This window comes from Mustela nivalis (genome assembly GCF_964662115.1).
Source record: "Mustela nivalis genome assembly, chromosome: 10".
Taxonomy (NCBI): domain Eukaryota; kingdom Metazoa; phylum Chordata; class Mammalia; order Carnivora; family Mustelidae; genus Mustela; species Mustela nivalis.
The window spans coordinates 99319120-99344234 of NC_139029.1; the positions used below are offsets into that span (position 1 = coordinate 99319120).

General features: G+C 48.1%; 1 protein-coding gene across 1 annotated transcript; it reads right to left on the reverse strand.

Moving 5' to 3' along the window:
• Positions 1 to 1086: 1086 nt before the first annotated feature.
• CD2 (CD2 molecule) lies at positions 1087 to 19391 on the reverse strand. The gene is made up of 6 exons (XM_082688032.1): positions 19289 to 19391; positions 13702 to 13801; positions 13278 to 13577; positions 8822 to 9070; positions 5335 to 5457; positions 1087 to 1866 (listed from the first exon to the last, which is right to left on the reverse strand). Exons 2-6 carry the CDS (start codon positions 13760 to 13762, stop codon positions 1568 to 1570), a joined length of 1032 nt encoding a protein of 343 aa, XP_082544158.1. The 5' UTR covers positions 13763 to 13801; positions 19289 to 19391; the 3' UTR covers positions 1087 to 1567.
• Positions 19392 to 25115: the final 5724 nt, after the last annotated feature.

Genomic DNA, 25115 nt, shown 5'->3' on the forward strand with positions numbered 1-25115 from the left:
GAATGACTAAATGACAGACTGTGGAGCAGTTACAAGCCATATATGACCTTGACCCTATGTAACTGCACCCCTGGATTTTGGAAGAAAGGCAGGGCCTGCCCTGGAAAGGTTTCATGAAGCCCAGGGAAGGCTTCTCGAAGGGAATGGGAGTGAACCATGCTGGCAGGACGGCTAATGGACTGTTTCAGGATTGTTGTGAGGAAAAGAGAGCAGAGCTAAGACCTTCCCCTTTCCCACCCGGTGGGTCCTGGGATGACTGCTCTTTGGCTAGATTTGATGTGTTAATTTCAGGAGGCTGTGGGCACTCATTCACCCTTGAGATTAACTCCGGGTACCGACACAGGAGACACTGAGGCTCAGAGGCAGGCGCGGTTCCTCCCTGAGCAAGCTCTCACAGGAAGTCCTGAGTACACATAGGCTTTGCGGTTTAGACCTCAGAGCTTCCTGCCAGATCTTGACAAGGTTTAGCAAGTCTAAGAAGCCAGGAGAAGGAGGGCGGACGGGACCACAAACATGGCACCAAACATTTCAAAGCAGGTGCCTGCTCACTGCCTATTGTTTTAAGACCTTAACTGAAAGCCGTTTTGTTTTTCTTTCCACTTCCCCCCCGTACAGCTAGAACGGCTGCTGGCTGGGGATGGGGGATGATCTTTGCCTTGTGGCCATATAAGACCCTGGGGACTTGATGCCCCAGAGGTGACTCTAAGCCTGCCCTTTGCTGATGTTTGATAGCCTCACAGCACCTGCGGGAGTCATAATTCCCTTCTTACCAAGGATGATTCTACAGACCACTGTGACTAGGTCTGAACTGTCAAGGAAGTAAGACCCAAACAATTACGTTTGCTGGTGCCTCTTGGTCACAGTTTGCATGTAGAGGTTTCAATGCATTAGACAAATCTACCAATAGCTTGTTGGGCCAGCTTTGCAGCCGAGACCTGGGGCACATGTTCTGGTGGCGTGATGGGGGGAGTCGGTGGTCCAGGTGAACCGGGGTGACCAAACTTGATCCTGCTGTCACACCACCCAGCCTCTTTCTCACCCAGCAGCTTGCTGCGGCGTTTCTTTCTACAATGAGCAGACACTGGGTCAAATCAAAGCTTTTATTTCACTTCTCCCCTTAAGATGGTGGACAAGTGTTCACTAGGCACAGTAGAAACCCAGCAGTCTCTCTCGGGCAGGTTGGCCACTTGCAGCGAGCCATAGGGGCAACGAGACATCTCCTGTCTGTGCATGAGCCAAAGGGGAGGCGGGGAGAGGTCTAGAACTCTGTGCTCGGTGGCCCGTCATGGCGATGCTAGCCCTTGAATTGCTAGCCCTTCCTGGCATGATGAGGATCCGGGAGGAGGCCAGAGGCTCCAGGTGTCTGTGCACGTGGAGGAGCTGGGAGATGCGGGCACAGCCTTGGCCCACAAGCCCAGCGGGCGAAAATCTTAAACCGCAGAATGCACTTGATGCAAGCACAGGTGCAGATCCTGCGTGGCGGGGAAACTCCACCGCGCCTTCATGGGAAAGAACAGTTCCTATCTCTTTGAATTTGAGGAAGGGAGCACCATGCCAGGGGACAGAATTATGAGTTTTCAGTGGCCCCGTGGGGAGGTTTTGGTTGAACTCGAGGCCTGGGGAGGGGAGGACCTTTCTGCTGGTGAACTTGTGTGGCCGACGCAGGAGGAGCCTTCTTCTGCGGGTGGTGGTGGACACGGTGGCTCGGAGGTGGGGGCCGAGGACAAGGGGCCTGGGGCCGATGACTAGGTGGTGGAGGAGGCTGGCACACAGCTGGGTTTTGAGGAGCTGCTCCTGAAACCTGGCGGGGCTTCTGGCGTCTTTCCTTGGAGGTTACTTTGCATGTTCTTACCTCCAGCTCTTCATCTGCAATAATAAAACCTCTGAGAGTTCTCTTGGTGAGACAGGGTCAAGGTCACGATTTATTGAGTGTAGCACCTACCTACGAGATGTCATGCTGTGTGGGGGGAAGCAGTGAGGAAGCAGAAGCCACTCTAACCCTATACAATTTCCAGGTCCTGCGGGGGAGACAAAAGCGCCTACCAGCAGGGTAAAGTGAGAGCCTCAGGCTTTCGGGAACTCAGGAAACCAGAGGCAAAGAGGCAGCTAGAGGCCTTTGTGCCTGGCTGTCCCGGGCATGGAGAGGGCACTCAGATCTCAGAGCCCTGCCTCTGGAGACCATGCCCTAAGAGCACCTTGGGGTTAGAGCTCTTGGGATAGGAGCTCCAGAATCAGAGGGGACGTTAGTGGCCACCTGCTTTCAGGTGGGTTATCCTGTGAGCTCTGCCTTTCATGCAGTTCTTGCTCTAAGACAGCCCTCATTCTGGTGAGGGGTTGGAATATAGGCAACGGGCCCTTTAGCCCTCAGAAACTTGCTAGTTTCTCAGAAATTCATAAGCAAGCTCCATCTTCTTGGGCTTGGGAGGACAAGAATTTCTTGGCCTATCACCCCTCTGGGATTTTCCATGATATGTGACAGCAGTCCACGGAGATGGGCCCATAACTCCCAATAATGCGGTTGTTCCTTTGATGTTTTAAAATAACACGGCGGGGGTGGGGGTGGTTAGGCAGGGGTGTCTGGGTGGCTCAGTGGGTTAAAGCCCTGCCTTCGACTCAGGTCATGATATCAGGGTCCTGGGATCCAGCCCCACATCAGGCTCTCTGCTCAGCAGGGAGCCTGCTTCCTCCTCTCTCTGCCTGCCTCTCTGCCTCCTTGTGATCTCTGTCAAATAAACAAAATCTTAAAAAAAAACAAAAAACAAAAAAAACCCCCAAAACCAAAAAAAACTACACAGGGAATGCATGAGGAGGCTCAGCTTCTCTAGGACTGAAGGGTCCCTCTGGCCCTCCAGCCTCCGCTGGGCTCCAAGGATGGTGTCCCAGTCCCTCTGTCCAAAGCCATCCTTGCAGGGCTCCCGAGGGAGTTAGGAAGAGAATGTTCTCCTGGGGCCCGTGAAGTGTCCCTCGCGTTGACATGGGCATATTCAGCTTAGGAGCCCTGGTCCCCTCAGAACATGGTCCTGTAGTTTCTGGTGAGGATGTCAGGGGCACAGCCTCCTCCGAGGGCTGGAAATCCAGGCCTTAGGCAGTTTCCACATGAAGACTCGGAGTCCGACGATGTGGCTGTGACCCAGGAGGGCCAGAGTGCTCTAAGCACAAAAGGTAAAGGGCACAGAAAGAGAAAAACACATCGTCTACGCCATCTCTGATGCCCCAAGGAAGCGGAGGGCAGCCCGGGAAGCTGTGGAGAGGACTCTGACCCCGACCAAGTCCAGTTCCCCGCCATGTGGTTTTGGAGAAGCCTCCCTCATTGCGAGGGAGCTCGGGCTGCCCATTTGCTTGGGAGTCTGTTCACCCCCTGTTCTGTACATTAGTCCTTCACACATTTATTGCCCACCTTCTAGATTTAGGAGCCATTGCTAAGTAGCAGCAATGGCTCGGATACAAGGCAGTGACCAGACAAGATACTTGCCCTCAGGAAGCCTAAAATCAAGGGACTGGAAGCAGGACTGCGAACCACAATGTCAGTCTCTGGTAAGAGCCCAGAGTCACCAGAGAGGTGCAGACAGAGTCCCATGAGCTCTGGAGGGAGGAGTTGAGGACGGCCAAGCGGCCAAGCCCTCAGGCTGCATTGCACAGACAGGTGAGATGTGGCTCTCAGCAGCCTGCCTAGCAGAGCAGGACCAGGGAAGGGCCCAGCGTGCCCACCCTGGTCATGGCCACTGCCCAAATGTCTGCTCCCGGGAATTAATCCAGAGCTAGTGTCCTCCCTCATCTCACCTCCTGGTTCTGCACCCAGGGCCCAGGCTAGGGTGAAGCGAGTAAGGGAGCCAGGGCACATAATGGAAGGCACTCACTTCCAGGGGTGAGCAAGGGCAGAGTGGGGGCTGAGGGTGAATGTCTCCTTCGATGGCATGGAACTCCTTGTTTGTCTCACCCTAGTCCTGACTTAGCCCACTGGCCATAGGACCTGGGGGAAATCATTTAACCACAACGAGCTTAAATTTTGTCATCTGTATGAGTATTATCTATCTCAGAAGATGACTTGGGAAGTTGGATACAATAATGAATGCAAAGCATTATATTGCAGAGGTTAGTCCCTGGCCCAAGTGATCGCTTTGTCAACGTGAGCTAATTATTGTGTTGAAAGCTGGAATTGCCTTGTCGTGGGCTTGGAGGACTATGTGATCATTGACCCTCAGGCAATGGAGGAAGGGCTTTTGCAAGGGGACTTGGACAGAAAATAGCCTGAACAGGGCACAGAGGCAAGGGAGCCCTGGGTGCCCACAGGACTAACAAGGAATTCTGTTCCATTTGGACAGAGAGTACTGGAAAGATGGCCATGGAAACATGGCACCACGCTGGGGGCAGTGACCCGAAGGGGACCCAAGGTGAGAAGTCTGAAGTAAGAAAGCCAAGTCCAAAGAGGGCGTAAGACCACCTCTGCCTGGGCAAGTTCAGCCCAGGCCCTTGTTTGGGTGGTGCTGCAGGCCACCGCCGTGGGCGTCCTGGGCCTTCTCTAGGGAGAGACCCAGACCGAGAGGACCCAGTCCTGCTGGGAATGTCAAATTGCACAGAATCCGAGGGGACTGCTTGCCTGGCTGCCTGTCTTGCTGTGGCTGGATGTACCCTGCGGGGCCCACCTGCAGCATGGGGTCCTGGCACCCCCAGAGTCTGCAGGGACAGCTCCTGTGCCATTCTCTGAACTCACCGTCTTGGGTGGCCTGTGCTCCAGGAGCCAGCTCCCTACTTATGAGCATGACATTTTCATTCTTGCTGGGTTGTTGGATAGGCCTGATTTGAGGAAGAAATAGTCCCAGCGCCAGCACATCCCCTCTGAGCACCGAATTGAAAAGGGGGGTAAAACTCCCTGGCTTTAGATCACATGTGTCCTGTGGGCCCCAGAAATTTTGCCTGTGTTCCTAGGAGCGTGGTTCTGAACACACCTTGCCCCCCTCCACCCCCGCCTAAAGGGAGGAAGAGATGTTTGCTTATGTTTTGAAGCCAGTCATTCTACCCACGTAGAGATGTGTGGGTCATTCAAAATATGTCCACGCAGGGCTTCAACCGAGCCAGGCTTGGTGGTGGATTCCAAGGGGCCAAGCAGGATCCGGCTTCTCAACGTTCTCCCACTGTCGCCATGGAGAATTTGTTTTTCAAAGATCAAGCTCACCAGAGAATGGAAAAACCTGTAACCGCCGGTGATAACCCTTGACATTCTGAAACTCCCCATCTCCATCATTTTCCTTCTAGACTTGCAGTGTCATCCCCTTGAGTTGTTTCCACGGGGATTTTGCTCAGGGCCTGCTATGGGACAGAAGCGGGGGACCTTACCATGTCGCCTATCATTCTGTTTTCTCCTCTTGTTGACGTAGAAAATGAGTAGTATCACAAAGACGAAAAACACGAGACCTCCTCCACAGATGCCAACGATGAGATAGATGTCCAGAACCTTCGCTGCAAGAGGGACAGAAATGGACAGAGGTGAGGGGCCCTGGGCCGAGGGGCTGTTTCATGGCTCTGGCCAAGGACTTCCACCTCCCACGTGAAGGAGATAAAAGAGCCTCCTGGCGCTTTTCCACCTCAGAAAAGCCAAACTCAAGAAAGCTGTCGGTTGTGTTGATCTCTGAAAGGGCACAGAGTCTGGGATAAGCCCCCCAGATGGCTCCTGGGGTGGGGGGCTGCTGCTCTGCGCTGGAAATGCCAAATTCTTTGTGTGCTGGGCATTGCCCATCACCTTCTGCCCCCCTCTCAAGGAGCATGTCACAGACGTTTCGCTCTAAGAAGGAGTTGAAGGACAATCAAAGGACACTTTGCAGACCTTCAGTTGCCACACCTCAATGAGGGTAACCACTCAGTGTACAAAGAAATGGGTTTGAAGCCATTGCCTCATCTAGGCAGGAGCTGTGTGAACTTTGGTAAGCTACTCCATGTCTCTGAGCCTGGTCCATTCGGCATACAAAGGAGATCAGGAAACTCGCATCACAGGGTGGCTGTTGGAGGTCAATCAGATAATGGATGTGAAAGTGCTTTGTAAACTGTCAAACAACACACAGAGGCGAGTTCTGGCTCTTAGTAGAGCTCTGTGCACCAGTGTTTCTGGGAGCTGTGTCCCCGGGAGAGGGACTGGGCCGTCTGCCTTGGTGAGTCAAGCGCAGTTAGAGAGGCCGCAGCTGGGGCCCGGTGTCAGGGGACTCGTGCATCTAGTCGACAAAGTGGAGCTCAGCCAGCATAAGAAGGAAACCCTCTTCCAGCCAAACATCCCTCGGAAGGCCCCAATACACGCAAATCCCGAAATGAGCCCTGGGAGTAAGCCAGAGGCCCCAAAACCAAACCCAACAGATTTTCCAACAGCAACAGTCTGTTAAATTCTCACTTTCGTTCCTCACCTTATTTCCTCTCTGCCCCACTCTCAGCCTGGCAGTCACACAACCTCCCCTGCTCTGTGGACAGAGGTGCTTCCACTGGAACATTCCATGGGACCAAGAAAGCACTGGGGTCCTTGAAGGCTCCGCAGGCTGGAGCCAGGGGCTGCAGGAGTCTCTCTCCGGCTGACCTTCCCAGGGTCTGACCTGGTGGGAATAGGTCAGAGAGCACGGGCTGGGCCATGCTGGGCCATGCAGCCTCCGCTCAGCAACTCTGAGTCCTCGCACCGGGGGGCCCCACACCTCTGTTCTGGGGGCACTCATGGAAGTGGAGGCACGCCTCACACGGTCTATTCACAGGTCTGTCCAGCAGGGCCCTTCACGGCCCCTGGGGTGCTCTCGGCAGGGAACATTCCAGCTGGTCTCAGAGGAAGCTGGGGCTCCATCATTCAAAACCACATCCTCACCAACTCTAAATCCAAGCCGATGACTTCCTGCATGCCCTCATGGAGGTCATGCCCCCGTGAGTCCACATAAGGTGGTCTTTCTGTATCCACTCCTGCTCCTCCCTCAGTGCCTTGGTGTCAAGGGTATGCTCGCTTTTGCTGAGTCAAATGGGTAATCTTTTCCTTGCCTCTCCCCGACTTGGACCATGAAGGTGATTCCTTTGAGGGTCTTCAAAAGCACGTGCCCCTCCCCCACCCCCACCCCCCATCCCCGATGCACAGAGATTTCTATACTGGTGGGATCTGGTTAGAATAAACATGAAGAAATGGGTTGCCAAATAAACCACAGGAAATGCAGTTACATTTGAATTTCAGATAAACAATGAATAACTTTTAGTAGAAGTATGTCCTTCCCGGAAGGGAGAAAAGAGGCCGTGAAGTCAAGGAAGGGCAGCTTTGCTCACTGCGCCTTCATGATGGGGGGTGATGGAGTCATGGCTGGTGGGCTGACGTGGGGGGTGAAGTGATGCCCCTCTAAGCGTGCAATGGGCAGCCTCTAAGATGTCCCCCCCAAAGCCTCCAGGCCCCTGGTATTCCCATCTTTGTACAACCCACTCCTATGCACATGGGCTGGGCTTACTGAGTTGCTCCTAAAGAACAAAATATGGCAGAAGTAAGGGGATAGTACCCCTGAGACTAAGTTATGAATAGACCTTGGCATTTGCACTCTCTCAGGCTCTCTCTTAACCTGCCCTGAGGACAGCTAGTAGCCATATTGTGAGGCGGCCCGACGGTCCCTGAGAGCAAGCCCTGATGTGGGTCTTCCCTGCGGACAGCTTGGACCCAGCCCACCTGACTTTGGTCCCGACTGGCCTCCTGGCTGCAGCCACATGTAAGGGCCACAACTGCCCGGGGAAGACTCTCCCAGACTCATGACTCACAGAAACTGCAGGAGAGTCTCTGGTGTTTTAAGCCACCAACAAAGATAATTTGTTGTGCAGGGGCAGATAACTCCTTCAAGGCCTATATAAGAAAGCCTCACGTCTGATTCCATACCAGCTCCAGGGCTGTTTCCTGAGGTAACTCAGAAGCCATCGTCCCTGTAGAATCTCAGGGCCTCTGGCTGAGGAACTACATTTCTGTGTTCAGTCTCCCTTCAGAAGGGTTAAGCAGACAGAGTGCCAGACGAGGAAACTGAGGGATCACGGGGTTCATTCTCTTTGTGGACCAGGAGGCTGAAACCCAGAGAGGAGAAGGAACTCAGACATAGTAATCCCACTGAATTTGGACAGACGTGAACTAGAAGTCCAGGCCTCTTGTTCCCAGAGCTCCCCCTCCGGCACGCTGCCTCTCACATTTCACTTCTGGGACTCATGTCAAGCAGGACTCTGGGGGATGAGCTTACACTCCAGGTTTCAGGATTTCCTGACATGGGGCTGTCAGCTCTATGGCAAGAGGAACATTGCCTCACCGTGTCTACCATCCTCCCTGGCCTTGAGCTCATTCTCTCTCCATGCCCCTCACTTCTGGATTTCTACTCTGGCTCCTGATAAGAGGTCCTGCCCATCACCCCTCTGGAAAGCAATCTTTTTTGCTCCCTTTCCCATCGTTACCCTGGGAGTTACAATCCTGGTCACTGACTACCTGAGGGACCTTGGGCAAATCAGTTGACCTCTCTGGGAAATGGGGGTTTGCATGAGATAACCTTTACAGCTCTTTCTAGCTCTTCAACTAGGCAATTCTTTCTCCCAGAAGAGGATCTTTGTAATTCTCCAAGGTGACATGATGCTCCGTGGAGCCCACGATGGTTAACCATAGAAGACCACCTTCTGTCTCCTCCAAGGCTTCCCTTAGAGGTTTCTAGAAGAAAGTGTGTTCTTAGCTCTCACCCTGAACCCAGGCTGCCTCCCAGCCTGGAGACCCAGGCACTAGAGTGAGTCTCCGCCCTGGACCTGGTAGACAGTGTTTGCGAACTGAGCTCAGGATTTCTGACCAGTGCTTGCCACGCACCTGAACAATTGATGGTCATCGTTCTGGTTTGCTCACTGACGTTGTTCTTGGCTGTGCAGTTGAATAACATACTCTGTTTGGTCATCCACCAGTTCGTGGCAATCTTTCGAGAAACAGTTTTGGCCATAGCATTAACTACTAGTCTATTATCTAGATGCAGGATTAATTCGGGGCCAGTGCCACTTCTTATCTCACAGGTCAGGCTCCTATTGGTACAAGTCCAGAACATCACAGGTTCTGAAACCGCCTCTGGGGGGAAAAAAAAAAGATCCAATTCATATTAGCTAATTTTCCGATTTTAGTAGACCTACTTATTAACAGAGGTGGGGAAACAGAGTTAGTTTGGGACCAGGGAACAGTTTCCAAGACCAGTAGCTATTTTTAAAAATCCTTTTTATTTTCTTTTTTTGATATAGCACATTCAGCACACATTTTTTTTTTGTGAAGTTCATAGCTACAGTACATGAGTAAAAAAAAATATATATATATATATACACACACACACACACACACATATATATATATATATATCACAAGTGTTTATGTGCTATTTTATACCTTAAAATGTTTTCACTTACATGATATCGTTTAATCCTAACAAGCAGAAGAGGTTGATGTTTTCTTGCCATTTACAGAGGCCATACCCAAGACCGGGGGTTAAATGGTGGACTAAGAGCATCCACTAATAAAGGACAGATCAGGGAGAAGCCCTCTCCTCCAAGTCCAAGTTCAGGAGCATGGGTACCGTGGGTAACATGCCCTGATTCCCACAAGCCCGAGGCATGGGCAGTGCTTCAAAGCAGCATAGGAACCCTAGCCTGGAGGCATCCTTCCATGTGGGGTCTGGGATCTTGGTCCCAAACGAACCCCACCCCCACTCATCCATCAGGTCTTGGGAGCAGAGGGCTGGGCTGGGATGAGTGGGCACCAACCTCTTTCCCCACCCAAAGCGGCTCCGCCCTCTACTGTGCCTCAGTGGACCTTAGGACCTTATCTCTAAGAGACGGATAATAAGGAAGACATGCTGCACCTGTCCTAACAGGGACAACATGTGACAGAACCCTGGGCAAATCGTTAGGTAGTGACATTATCGGTGGCCACTGTTATGTTCATAATCCTAAACTCCCTGTGTCTCTTTTTCTGACACCATAATATGCCAAGGCTGTGGCATGAAAGACAAAGCCCTTGGCTTCAGATGGGGCCCACCCAAATCCTAACTCCACCACTTCTTAGCTAGTGTGACCTCCTCCTTTTTGTTCTCTTCTGTCCTCCATATAACCCTTACTTTCCCCGGGCTTGCCACCTTTCAATTTCTCTCCATTCATTATGCAGCCAGATGGCTTCTTTTTCAATGCCTCTCTTCCTCCCTGCCTTCCAGACAACATATCTTCTCCATGAACTTTCCACTCAGCGCACAGAGAAATGGGTTTCAGATTTCATTTCTGCCCTAGTATATCTGCATGTAGAAATTCATTTTTCTTCCCATCCCAAGATTCTGTGTGATCCAAAACGAAGAAGATGGAGAGTCTACAAGGCAGTCAGTATAGAGTCTAGGGGTCAAATCAAGGTGTTTACTTGCCTCTTCAAAATGGAATGAATCTTTTTTCTATTTATAACGGTGACATCCAATCATTGTAAAGATTGATCAGATGCAACAAAATGTTTCAAGATTAAAAATCACATGCAAGGGTGCCTGGGTGGCTCAGTCGGTTAAGCGTCTGCCTTCGGCTCAGGTCATGATCTCAGGGTTCTGGGATCAAGCCCCACGTGGGGCTCCCTGCTTATCAGTCTGCTTCTCCCTCTGCCCCTCCCCCTGCCCCTCCCTCTACTCATGTGTTCTCTCTCTCTCAAATAAAAGAATCTTTTAAAAAAAATCACATGCAATTCTACTACCAGAGCCAATAATTCTTAATATTTTTATGTATATCCTTACAAGGTGATTTCTATATATAATACCCACATAAGTAATGTTTTAAAAACTAAAACTGGATCATGATTTTGTAGTCTGCGTACTTCCTCCTTACAGATGATCTATTATGAAATTCTTTCCTTTATGAGCATCAATAAATATTCACCTCTACCATCTTTTTAAATGATATATTCTTAATTTAATGAATAAGTCTGTAACCACTGGGGACTTTGCAATCCTTTCCAGCATTTCACTCATATAAGCCACACGGCGATGAGCAGGCTCTTGAAGCCATGTCTTTGGACAAGCTCTCTCTGTAAGGTGGGTTCCCGGAAGGGGCATGGCTGGATCAAGGGAGGGCACATCACATCGATGAGAACTCCTTAGTTCTAGGTTGTTAGGATTTATTCATTCTTCCCCTAACACATGCTTTTAAGAGGGTTTCCAGTGCCTCTTCAGCCAGTGGCAGCAGTGCCCTCATTAAGGAGATACAGGTACAGAGACCAAAGCTACGAAAAGCATGAAGAAGCAGGGGTGGGGGAGGGCATTGGCACTGCATGATGGGTATTGGGTCCGAGGTGCTGGGATCTTTGCTTAGCTGTCTCATCGAATATCCCATGGAGTAATTATTACAAAGAGCAGACTCAGAGCAGACATGTGGCAAGTCATGGGGACCAGACCACACACTGAATTAAGATGCTGTGTGACACTGGCACACACAGACACACACTCAGCAGGCGGCTGTTGTGTCACAGAAAGATCTCTGTCTTTAGGCCAAGGAATGTGGGGTTTATTCTGGGGGTGGTGAAAATGTTCTAGTCAATTGTGTGTCAGTTGCACAACTCTGTGAATATACCAGAAGCCGTTGAATTGTATACTTTAAGTGGGCGAACTTCTGGTATGTGAATTCTAGCTCACTAAAGCTGTTAGAGGGGAAAAAAAAAAAAAGTCACTACCCTTGTTAAGACAAGCCCTGGATTTGTACCCTGACTCTGCTCCTGTCAAGCTGTGAGACTTGGGAGAAGTCACTTCTGTGTCCCTGTAGATAATAAGAGGATAATAACAACTAGCTCTCGGGATTGTCATCTTAAGTAAGATTGTGGAGCAAAGCACTTGACACCAAGCTGGTAAGCCCTTATCACTGCCTTACTAGACAAGACATGTGAGGCTCATGTTCCGGAAGGGAGCACTGGAGCCCATATGGACAGGAGTCATGAGATCTGGGTTCCCAAAGCCTGGAAGCGGCTCTCTTCCCGCTCCATTCTCCGTCCCGCCCCATTTCAGGAATGTGCTCTCCATTCAAGGTTGCGGGGGACGGTACCGAGAATTGTCATTTGCCCCTGGAACGGGCACACCGGGGATCGCTGGAGCGGAGGCTGCTGCCAGGCCCGTGTGCTGAGAGCAGGGCTGGAGGGGGTCCTGGAGGGGGACACAGCCCTGGTTCTAGCGCATTTCCTGTGGGAAGCATAGAAATACTGTTTTTTGCCCACTGAATCTCTGGTTTGTGCTCATGCGGGCGTTCCAGTCTCCAGATGCTTCTTCCCCTTCTCACTTCTTCTCACCCCCGGCCAAGTGTTCCTAGACTTTGAATTTCAATGTAATTTCCATTTCACTTTCTCTTCCTAGCCTCCTGCACCCAAACCATCTTGCCCATCTTTTCTCCGCCCAGTGTCCTAGGTATAATTTTACTTTCTCGTGTTGCAGACACCCCTTATCGACTCCGGGGCCCCTCAGGTTCTGGCTGCCCATTAGGGTCATCTGGGGAGCTTGAGCACTTACTGATGCCCAGGACCCATGCCGGCAAATTCTGATTTAATTGGTCTAGGCTGGGCCCTTGGCCCCAGTAACTTTTCCTAGTCTCTGTTGACTCGAACAGACTACCTGAGTTTGGAATCCCCAAGCAGCGCTCCCACCTCCTTTGGACGGCGGCTGCAGCAGCTCCCTGGCTCGTCTTCAGGACACAGGCCAGCTCTCCCAGGGCATGCCATACATATGGCCACACCTGGTGTGTTTTCTACAGCTAGAGCAAAAGCCATCTTCCTCTCTTGATCACCCTGATGGTGAGCAGATCTGAACCAAGGGCTGTTCATCTTTAAATTCATAACTTCCAGCCCCTTCCTGCCATATAATGATTCTTCCAGGGCACCCTGGTTTGAAACGTCTCTGTGGATGGAAGACCTCCTGCTCTCCAGTTAGTCTGCCCCACACCCAGCTTGCTCCTTCCTCATCCTCCCGAAATGACCACTTTTCCCTTCTGCCCACCTGTTCCTCTCCTCCTGATTGATGCCACCTTAAAGGAGGTTCTACACGCAGATCACATCCCCGTAACCAGTGAGGAGAGCGTTTTAGGCGAAGAGAATTGTGGTTCTATCAGCTGCATATTTCCACAGGACGGAGCCTTCACTGAGGTGGGAGAGATGCATTAGATCTCTTTTAGGGATGCCCCCAAGGCCAAGATCAGGCTGGACCCACTCCATAAATGCTATTCCCCAACTTGCTAAAGGGCACCCAGACTGGGATGGAGGAATTTGGGGAACAAAGACTTACCTTGAATTATCAATTGAAATGTTTCGGTCAAGATATTCTTTCCAATTTTATCATATATAGTCACCTTGTAGGTATCATGGTCCTCTGTCTTTAGCTGTTTAATTCTCAGATCTCCATTTGTTGATATATTATATTTTTCAGATGCCTCTTTAACCTTGCCGTCTTTGAGTTGTGCAATTTTGGATTTTCTGTTTTCCCATCGTATATCATCTATACTGTCATTCATTTGAAAATTAGAAATGCTCAGTTCGAAGTCAAGACCCAGGGTACCCCAGACAACCTTGTGTTCATGGGCTGCACCTATAAAAAAGCAAGACAGTTCCTGAGATCTTGAGATGCACAGCCAGAGAAAGTGGGGCCACAACCTCTGACTCTCAGGCTCACTTTAGCATGCTCACTCCATTGGAGACCCACACCAACTTACCTTTGGTAGAAATGCTGAAAATCAGAAGGGAGCTGGTGAAGACTTGAGAGGCGAGGCTCATCTTTAGGGTTAGTTTCCTTGTTATGACTCTAAGCTCTTCCTGCAAAAGGAACTGAAGTGAGACCAGAGGAATCCACCCTCTGAGAGCTGAACCACGTGCCTCTTTTTTACTTCTTTTACAGTTAGCATAAAACACACAGACACACACACACACACTCACACACACACACTCAGCAAACCAACCTGCTGATGGGCTCCTTTACCAAAGCAGGTGTGTTTATCATGCGTGGGTGTCTTCTTATCTCATTTTAATCCTCACAACAGTTGGGTGGGTTTTGTTACCCCACCAAAGAGAAAAGGAACCTAGAGGCTAAGTAAATCACTCAGGATCCCCCTTCAGTTAGCAAGGAGCCAAATTTAACCATGCAGACTGCTTATATCCATTCCCCTATGCTGCCTCCAACAAGGCGTTTCTTACATTGTTTTTTCCGTTCTAAAACAGTTGTTTTTTATGTCCTAAAATTCTTTGTGATTAAAAGGACACATAAATGGACTCTTATGTAAATGCTTGAAATGTAAATGCTTGAAATCCCCAGATCTTACATTCAGCACACATGTTACAACTCCACTGAAATTCAGTTAGGTAAATGAGAACCTGTTCCCAAGCAAACAAAAATAGAGCTGGGGAATACTATCCAACTACCAGAACGAATCATTCAGAGCATTTACGATGGTTAATACTACAGATGGTTAAGGAAAGGAAGAGATAAAGAGAAAAGGGGAAGTGACAGAGGACTCAGAGGGGAAAAGGGAAGAAATCTGTGATTCAGGGAGAGAAAAAAAGTGAAGTATTGGATGCGCTCAGGAAAAAAAAAAAAATGCACTGACAGAGCCAGCCACGGCAAAAAGGGACACCCAATGACAGATTTCCAAAGTAAATGTCCAGTTTTGCGCTGGACACAATTGATCACATAAAAATGGGGCATTTATTTATAGGCAAAGAAATGGACAAAGGGAAAAGACATGGTGGAAAATATTTACAATATATATGAAAAATTATTAATATCCAAGAACATAAATTATACCTATTAGTAAGAAGAAAACTCAGTTTTTTAAGTGGGCAAAGATACAAATGAACAGTTTGTAGAAGAAATGTTTAATAGAAGAAATGTCAATAAACTTATGAGAGGACATCTAATATAGCCGTGAAATACCATTAGCACGACCAGATTGGCAAAATTAGAAAAGATAATAATTTACATTATTGACCAGATTATAGAAAGAAACATGTGCCTTCATACAATATTGAAGGGACTATAAAGCCATACCTCATGGGTGATGGAATTTGGCAATTTCTGCAAACTTAAAAAAAAAAAATATATATATATATATATATTACACAGTAATTTTAATTTGAGAAACTATCCTACACAGTTATTTAAATAAATGTGCAAAAATTCTGCTCAAGGACGTCTGTCATAGCATTTTTTTGAAACAGAAAATTGCAAACAACTAAAATGATGGTAGATTCACATTATGAAATATGGTATAATGGTTCAAATAAAGAAGACCAAAAAGTGACAATTATACTGTATCACATCACCTTATATAATTAGTGTATACATGGAAAAAAGTCTGGAAGGATTCATGCTGAACTTTTAACAGTGCTCCTCTTTCAAAATTTAGATGTCAAGGAGGCTGATTCAAAATTTGTACTTTTATTTTACCATCTTCTGTGAACTCAGAAATCCTGGTAACCAACACGTTATTTTTGTAATGAAAAGTTATTTATTTATTTATTTATTTATTTTTTAAAAGATTTTATTTATTTGAGAGAGAAACAGTGAGAGAGAGCATGAGCAAGGAGAAGGTCAGAGAGCGAAGCAGACTCCCCATGGAGCTGGGAGCCTGATGCGGGACTCGATCCCGGGACTCTGGGATCATGACCTGAGCCAAAGGCAGTCGTCCAACCAACTGAGCCACCCAGGCGTCCCTATTTATTTATTTTAAAATAAAGGATACTCCAGACATGCATGTGTTTTCAAAGTGTATGCAGGGTTGGGGCGCCTGGGTGGCTCAATCAGTTAGGTGTCTGCCTTCAGTTCAGGTCATGATCCCAGGGTCCTGGGATCCAGTCCCACATCAGGCTCCTTGCTCAGTAGGGACCCTGCTTCCCCCTCTCCCTCTGCCTGCCGCTCTGGTTGCTTGTACTCTCTCTGTCTGTCAAATAAATAAATTAAATATGCCACTTCCTGACAGTACATGGGAGAAGAATGAGGCACAAACAAGTCAGCTGCAAGAGAAAGGGAGCAGGGGACGACAGTAGAAAAGACTGCTGCCCCAAACGACTCCTCGGTCCTGTTTTTATTAGATATAGAAAGTAATCAGAAGAGTGGAAGAAGGCTACACATTAATCATATGCCTTGTAGATAAACCAGAAGTAAGGCAAAATATGTCTGGTCAAGCAGTATAAAGTTTATAGTTGAACAAGCAGATTCAAAGGACTTATCTAATTAGCCACCAGGGCTCTCGGAGGGGAGGGGAGATAACAGGGAAATGAAGCAGGCTTCGGTCCACCCTGAGCGGGCCGGGCATCCCCAGCGGCTCGGCTTCAAGGCCGTATATATCGTCCTCTCCCCCAGAAGCCTGTTGCCAGGTTGTGTTTTTCTTGAGGCTGTATCTAAACATGCTTGGTAACTAGTAGAATTTCTCATGGGTTATATTTTAAGTAATACATTGTTCTGAGGGACAATTACATTTCCCCCTTTTTGTTGGTGCAGAAGTAGGAAAGTTGATTTTGTAACTTTTTGATTCATCAGTCATTGGAGGGATTTTTGCATGCATCTGAGGACTAAGTATAAAAAGATTATAGCAATAAAAAGAATAATCATTTTACCTATAACGCCAAGACCAGTTTGTGTAAGTAAAAGGGTTTAAATTAGACAGAATATTGTTAATTTTTTGTGCAAAACTTATTTCTGGAACTGATTGTAATGAGTGAGTAATGCCTGGAATAGTATTTTGAAGTTGTTTAATATCTAAAGTTAGTTTATCCCCATAATGATTGGTGATATGACAGCGAATTTTGCTCCATGATATTTCTGATTTATCATAGGCATGGGGAGTAACACAGAAGGAAGAAACATTTCAGTCACATAAAATGTGAAGCCTAAGCTTCATATTTTGAAGATCATCTCCTATATATATCGTGGCTGCTTCTAAATCAGAGATACTTTTATTTAATTTTTGATCTATGATCATTTGTTGATTCTAAGCTTTGCTTGCATTTTCGTGCCACTTTTGTACAAATTGTGTGGTTTGCATAGTTTGATGCAAGGCTATTTTTGCAGTGGTAGCTGAAGCAGTAATGGCTATCATTCCTAAAATAGCTGTTATAAGCAACCCAAGGAATCTTTTTGTTCTATGGACCCAGTCCTTTAAAACTGTTAAAAGTACATGTATATTTATCTGGAGAGCTTTCCCAAACATGGTGGTATTTCACCGGTAACCTATTCTTCTTCTAGCTATGAGAATGATAGAATTGTCTGTATAAACATTTTTATTGACACAGGTGAATATTTTACATCTGGGACAGTTTATTTTTCTATTGTTAGGATCAAAAGTCATTTTTCCAATAACAAAAACATAGGGATCTCTAACACATGCTCTTATCCATTCTTTTTTTTAACAGGAAAAGGGAGAATGTATAGTTATTAGACTGATAAATGTAAGAGCTATTCCAAACTCTTATGTGAGTTAAAGCACTGGTGACTTTTTATAAATTTTTTGTCTTATGATAATTAACAAAAGGGGATGGCGTCGGAAGTCCTTGCCCATGCCAGATCAGAGGCTCATCTCCTGAGGTTAAGGTTTGTGGTAAAATGAGATTACCAAAAACCTGCCATTTAAAATTTTGATGAGAGGAGCAGGGTCTCCCAGTGCAATTGGTGACTGCTATCCTCTTAGGGGACCAGTCCCATACAATCCCATAGGAATCATTAATAATGATACTGGGGTGAGAAGCTTGACAATCTTCCCAGAAAGGGCGAATTTTCTTATTAGACCACATTTGTGTCAGTTTGCATTCGGGAATAGGGGGTGCTGCTGTGCTATAGCTAGAACCCCAATATTCATTGGCTAGGAATCCTTTAGTGGAGAGTAAATGTAACTGAACTTTCATCAGATAATTATTAGTAGGAAAGTCCACCAACTGTCTTTGATCATCAGGGATAAGACAACTGGAATGACTGACAATACATATTGGTCTGTTTTGATATCCTAAGGTAAGATTAATGTTTGTACACTCCTCTAGGGGCAAAAGTGGCCATCTAGGATCCAAAATTCCAGGTACCCATTTCGAGGCATTTAAATAAATTGTTACTATATTTTTCCCCCCACTCTGCTGGATAGAGCAGGGGAGGATTGGGTATATAAGCCCAATAAGTAAAGTTATCTATCTGTGCATAACATCCAGGAAGACTTACAGCTACCGTGATGAGTGCCATCATATTACATCAGATGTAGAAACAGTAGTAGTTTCAATATGTTGTAAAACATACACTGTTTATAAAGAATCAGATAACAGATTAAATGCAGAAGAAACATATTGAAACAATGTAATAACTGCCATTAATTTTGATTTTTGTGCTGAGAGATTGGTAGTAGATATGATTTTTGAAATAAGACCATAGCAACTTTTTTTTTTAATAATTTTTGACCCTTACATTTTTATAAGGTTGTTGAAGATGGAAGGTCTCATCTTTTGTAACTTCTTCCTGCTGAACAGGCGCATAGAGTTTTTCCTGGATTTTTTATTTTTTACACTGAACAGTGCATTCTCATAGGACGGCGGAGCCGATGGCAGCAGTGCCATTTGCACCTCTTGTTCTGTTATTGGAGGAGGAGGAGGAGATTCCTCCTTTATATATTCCTTTATGATGGCCTTAGTAATTTCTTTTTCCTCCTGGATGGCATGTTCAGGTTCCTCTTTTTTAGTTTCTCTTGAACATTCATTATTGCTCTCTAAATCAGGGGTTTGTAAAGGCTCCAAAATGGAGCAAATGAGGGTCCAAGTAGACCGTATAGTAATTAGAATTGGTTTTTCTTTCTTCTCCTCCTCCTTCTCCTCCTCCTCCTCCTCCTCCTTCTTCTTCTTTTCAAGATTTTATTTATTTATTTGACAGAGAGAGATCACAAGTAGGCAGAGAGGCAGACAGAGAGAGAGAGACAGGGAAGCAGGCTCCCCGCTGAGCAGAGAGCCCAATGCGGGGCTCGATCCCAGGACCCTGAGATCGGGACCTGAGCTGAAGGCAGAGGCTTAACCCACTGAGCCACCCAGGCACCCAGAATTGGTTTTTCTTTAGCATGCAAAAGTTTTAAGTTTTGACCTACTTTTTCCCATGTCTGTAAATCTAAAGTCCCTAACATAGGAAACCAGGAGCAATGTTCTTTAATTACTTTTAAAAGCTCCACGAGTTGGCTCTCGCTGACTTTTGCTCCTCTCGCCTTTAGGAGCTGTCTCAGTAAGCATACGTAAGGGCGGTAATCGTTTGTGCTCTCTAGATTACCCAGACCCTGCAGTACGTACCCACAACTTGCCATTGGGAAAAAGGCATGGGCATGCAAAAACTCACACCGGGGCTTCTTCTCCTGTTTCATTTCTGGTCCCTGTTCGGGCGCCACTTGCCGCTTCCTGACGGGGCGCACGAGAGAAGAATGAGGCACAAACAAGTCAGCTGCAAGAGAAAGGGAGCAGGGGACAACAGTAGAAAAGACTGCTGCCCCAAATGACTCCCTGGTCCCATTTTTATTAGAGACAGACAGTAATCAGAAGAGCGGAAAAAGGCTACACATTAATCATATGCCTTGTAGATAAACAAGAAAATATGTCTGGTCAAGCAGTAAAAGTTTATAGTTGAACAAGCAGATTCAAAGGACTTATCTAATTAGCCACCAGGGCTCTCGGAGGGGAGGGGAGATAACAGGGAAATGAAGCAGGCTTCGGTCCACCCTGAGCGGGCCGGGCATCCCCAGCGGCTCGGCTTCAAGGCCGTATATATCGTCCTCTCCCCCAGAAGCCTGTTGCCAGGTTGTGTTTTTCTTGAGGCTGTATCTAAACATGCTTGGTAACTAGTAGAATTTCTCATGGGTTATATTTTAAGTAATACATTGTTCTGAGGGACAGTTACAAAATTATTTTAAAAAATAAGTGTATGCAGGGTCTGAAAAACCATTAGCATTGAGCTTCCGCCTTGCAAGGGGCCCACCCACTAGCTAGCTGTCCAGCTTCAGACAGGTCTGGCATGGACCACGTGGTGGTGACCATTGCGTAACTTCCCTCAGCTTTTAAAGGCAATTCCCTCCGCTCCTTCTTCCCACTTTTCTGATCATCTTTCCTATGCTGCCATGGAGCAAATGGACAGTGGCTTTCTGTCCTTCTCTTTGAAACAATAATTTTCTCTCCCATCTCATTAATTCTGGGTAATGAGCATAGCTTCAAGGGCAAGAACCACGAAAAAGGAAAGGGTGGATGGATCTATGTAAAGTTTGAAACTTTCGTACACAAAAACCCATAACGGGTGCCTGGTGGCTCAGTGGGTTAAGCCTCTGCCTTGGGCTCAGGTCATGATCTCGGGGTCCTGGGATCGAGCCCTGCATTGGGCTCTCTGCTCAGCAGGGAGCCTGTTCCCCTGTCTCTCTCTGCCTGCCTCTCTGCCTACTTGTAATCTCTGTCAAATAAATAAATAAAATATTTTTTAAAAACATAAGAAACACTAAAAGACAAAGGACTAAAGGGGCAAATGAATTGCAAGATGTATGACACAGATTAATAAAATTAAATTTTTTTGTGTAGATGTAGAAAGACAAGATGGACACCTTAATGTTAAAAATGGGTCAAAGTTGTAAAAGGGACAATTCACAAAAGAAGAAAAATACAAGTGAATAATAAGGACATGAAAAAGTAATCAATTTAGTAATAAATCAAAAAAGCATGTTTTAACATAGATTTTCATCTTTCATTTAAAAAAATTAAAATATACAGTGTTATGATGGTGAAAACAGACCCCCTTGTGCATGGCCAGAAGCAATGCAGACGGGTGTAGAATTTCTGGTGCAAAATTTGCCAGTGGGAATCACAAGCATCAAAAATATTGATATTTTGACCAAACAAGTCCACAACAATGATTTTATTTTCTGGAGATAAGGAAAGACTTACAAGACTTGCCTATAAGTCTATATACTGTAGTATTTTTTTACAAGTCAAAAGTGGAAGTGATTTAAACATGCCAGAGGAGGAAATTGGTTAAACAAATCATGATGTGGACAAACTGAATATGGGGGGGGGGGTCACAATAAACAGTATGAGCCCATTTCTGCTTCTCAAAGAGCATGTTGGGTTTGTGTTCTGGAAGGCTGTCCAGCAGGGGTTGGTCCCTCTGTGGGGTGATCATAGCTATTTTCTGTTGAACTTGATTGTTGCTGCTCTTCTAGTATTTCTAACTTGAACAGGTACCGCTTTTCCACGGAAATTGCTTTACACTTTGATTCTCAAGTGGAAGTTCCAGCACTGTGGGTGGGCGCAGTCCCTGTCTTTAAATGAGAGGTTCTGGGAAAACCTGGCCGGTGACTCATCCCAGTTTCTCCTTCACCACCCTTGCTGACATCTGGGCTTTATCCTGTTCTGAATTCATGGACCCTTTTCCTCACCCAACTGATGCTCCCGAGGAAATGGACTAAAGGGAAGGCAGTAAGAAGTGGAGCAGGAGGAGGAAAAAAACAAAACATTCTCAAAGGTTTCTTTAGGACCAGCTCCTATCTCTGACCGGGGACATGCCTCCGGCCCTGACCCCCACCACCCTCACTCCAAGTCAAGGGAACACACTAGTGAGATCCAGGCTGTGCTGATTCTGTGGCAGTTCACACCCAGGTAAACATCATCAGTTGTCAGATTTTAGAGCAGCACATTTCAGTGGAGGGGCTTGAGTCCAGGAGGTCCAGTACAACAGCCAAATCCCCAGCCTCTGGGACACTGTCTGCTGCCTACTGAGACCTCAAGGTCACCTTGGCCTCCCTTGACTAAGAAATTACTAAGTTTGGTCCTGCCTTCCTTCGAGACCTCCATCTCCTCCCTTTGGTGCTTCCCACAGGCCCATCTTCATACCTTCCCGCAAGCTCAGGGGAGAAGCGTGAGAGAGGAGGCCACATGTAGTATTTGCTCCTAAAACCCAAGGATGCCATGTCTTCAGGAGTGATCCGGAAGGCCACACCCCGAGTCTGTTGGCAGCCCGGACCAGTCCGTGTCAGCTGGGTTGTATCCGGACAGTCACGTCAGAACCAGTGTCCGCATCAGCAGTACAGGCACTGAGTGTGGCGTTCTCGAAAAGGTGGCCCCTCAAGCATATTCATGCTGGGGGACCCCCCTTCTCTGAGAGCCTCCTCCTCCTCCTAGGTCTTACCTCCTCCGGGGTGAAAACTGAATTTTCTTATCTTTTTGTGTCTCCCGCCCACACAGCAGGGAGGACAGAATCAGCCCACGGAAACTGTCTCTGTGTGAAGTCTGGGTTCCTGAGATGAGCGTCACCAGCTTGGAAGTCCCCCGGAGGGTAAAGGCTTCTGAGAGCAAGGGTACCGACGGCCGGTGGCCAACCGTGTAATCACGTGATTGTAGAGAAGCGGCTCTCAGCCACACGGACCCAGCCCACCCCCTACCAGACACACGGATCCAAGCATGCAGCTCATGCCGCTGAACCTCAGTTTCCACGTTTGCAAGAGAGGACAAAGGCTTCCTTCTCCAGTTCGTTTTGAAAGTCAAGTGAGGCGACATGTTGGGCATCCAGGACGGTGCCTGGCCCCAGAGAGACCCTCAACAGCCGGCAGCTTTCTTGTTTGCCACCTCATTCCTCATAGAGGGGCCTACTCAAGTGAAGAAGCCAGGGGCCAAACTCGAGAAGGGTCACCTTCAGAAATAAGCCCGGAAAAGCCTGAGGCTCTCGGGGCCTCTGAACACTCATCAGCAAGCAAGTCGGGCATTTTTAGGCCAGCAGGAACTAGGAAATTTGATGAGGGTCCTTAGGCCTGGGTTGCTTGCCTCTTTGGCTTTTGACTTTTGTACCTTTCCGTCCCCGATTCTTCCTCAGGGTTGTTTGGCTAGAAGGCCTGGGAGTCTGTGATCTAAGGAGCTGTGAGGCAGAGCACCTCTGGGCTGCCAGGCTGGGACACAAGGACACAAGGGAACACACTGGGAACACAATGACACAAGGAGGAATAGAGACGATAGACTGAGGCCTGTCCTGAAGCCGGGTGCAGGAGCACAGAGGGGGGGGCGGAGGTCAGGTTGGGGCTCAGAGCGGCCTACGTGGCTGGAAGCCCAGGCGGGCACTCTAACACACAGCAAGAGCCCAATAATTGCTGGTTGTGGAAACAACTGAACAGAGAAGGTGAAGAAAGGGTTGGTGCAACAGAATTCCAGCTGGAAGACGCACGGGTAAGATTTGCTTTGGAAATTTTCCCACTTGCCACCTGTGTGGTCTCCAGGGTGCGAGCCTGGGTCCCGTCTCAAACGGTGCAGTGAGGGAGGCAGCATCCCTCTGCCTGCTCGACTTAGATCAAAAGGTCGTGGTGAGGGCCAGATCAAGTGACCGGTGAGAAAGCTACACTGCACCCTGGAAGGGTAGGGACAGTGCCAGACTGGTGGGAGTGGCCATGAGAAACGGGCGGGGAGACCAGTCAGGGCAGGTTTCTGCGATCCAGTTCAGCCTTGGCGGGATCCCACAACGGGAGAGAGGCTAATTGCTTCAGGGTCAGCTGCAGAAAAGAGAACCATCACTTCAGGGCAACCCAGGAAATCCATCCCCTTCCGGCAGCTTCTAGGGCTGCCCGGTTTCTAAGGACCTCGGAGCAAAGTCTCTGCCTGTTTCTGCCACCCTCTGGCCAGAAGCTGAACTGCACCCTTGCTAATTTCTCTACCGATGGTTAGAACACCTCACCTTTGCCAACAGTGTGTATTTGCATAGTGTTTTCAGGTTATACGCATTTCCACCCTCAAAAATGACATTCTGTTGTTTTTGCAAAATATCTTTGCAGTATAAGCATTTTTGTAGTTGAGCAAACTAAAGCTTGGAGAAGCTAAATGAATTTCTGGGGAGACTCAGCCGGGAGATGAGTCCAGAGTCTCTAAGACCTGTGTTCTTTATACTGTCACCAGGGTTGTGTCATTTAGCTCTGCCACTACTCTTGCCGGTCTGAGTCTGAGCATGGTGTTCTCCCGACCTCCCCTCCCACTCCTTCCCTCCACCGTGGCCTCCAACTCCCCATACCCCATCTATATCTGAGGCTGCCCAGGGGCGAGGGGTGACGTATGCAGCCCCCTTCTCACGGGGACCTCTGTTAGGGGAGGGAGGAGACAGGCTCCCAGGAAGCCAGGTACCCTTGAGCAGAACCCCAGACTGGTTCAGGTGGAATTCCCAGCTCAAAGGCGCTCCAGCTGGGAGAGGTGGTGCCCGAGCTGGACCTTCAGACACCGGCAGGATACAAGGTTTTTAAGAGGTCAGTGAAAGACAAGGAGGCACAGGGCTCAGCGGGCGGGCAGCTCAGACACCAGGGAGCTTCTGGTGGAACTGGGTCCCTTCAGTTTGGTAGGGGAGAGAGGCAGGCAGGGCGGCTGCAGAGAAGGATGAAACTCACTATTTTCTAAAGGCTGTGGGTTCTTCCTATCTTTCACTTACTCACTTGAGAACAAGGACTGTGACAGGCATGTATTTGTTTGTTTCTAAGGATAGCAGCAAAACCGACACTTTGTTTCATAGTATTCCTGTGTTTTTTCCGTGAGTATTTATTGACAGGCTGCTGTCCTTGTAGCAGGCCCTCCCAGGCCCTGGGGGCCCCGTGGACTCATCGAGCTCACCCTCATAGGGGCACCGATAACTCAACAACATGGACAAGTAATAGCGAAGTATTTGGGACAACGGGAGGAAAACGAGGTAAGCAAGGGGAGTGGAGGCCCACTGGGGCCTTTGGTCTTTGAGGGAGGACAGCCACATAGGTGGTGGCGAGTGAAGACTGAAAGGACCTAAGAGGCGGTCGAGGTGGACTATGGGGGAGGAGTCCTCTCGAGCCTGTGGGCAGAAGCCATGCCTGGTGTGTGTGGGGGGCAGGGAGGAGTAAGTGGGGAGAACAGGGAGGGGCAGGCAGGCTGGAGGGATGGGAAGTCACGGCGGGGGCGGGGCGGTGGTGGGGGGCAGGTTTTCAATGCTGCCTGCCTTGCAGTCTGGTTCTTTCTGCTGAGTTGAAAGCAAGGGAAAAGGAAGCCTCTTTGCAGTCTACTCTAGATTTGACTGTGGAAGGGGAGGTGAGGCCGGTGGGGTGCGGAGTGGGTCCTGGGGTGCATAGCGAGCCACCACAACCATAGTGGAATA

Excerpts from the sequence above, each read along its gene's own strand:
- CD2 (XM_082688032.1), bottom strand. The coding sequence starts at position 13,762 with ATGAGCCTCGCCTCTCAAGTCTTCACCAGCTCCCTTCTGATTTTCAGC. Across the intron at positions 9,071-13,277 it reads ATTTCAATTGATAATTCAAG|AGGCGGTTTCAGAACCTGTG; the intron begins GTAAGTCTTTGT and ends TTTTCCCCCCAG. Across the intron at positions 5,458-8,821 it reads GATGACCATCAATTGTTCAG|CGAAGGTTCTGGACATCTAT; the intron begins GTGCGTGGCAAG and ends TCCCTCTTGCAG.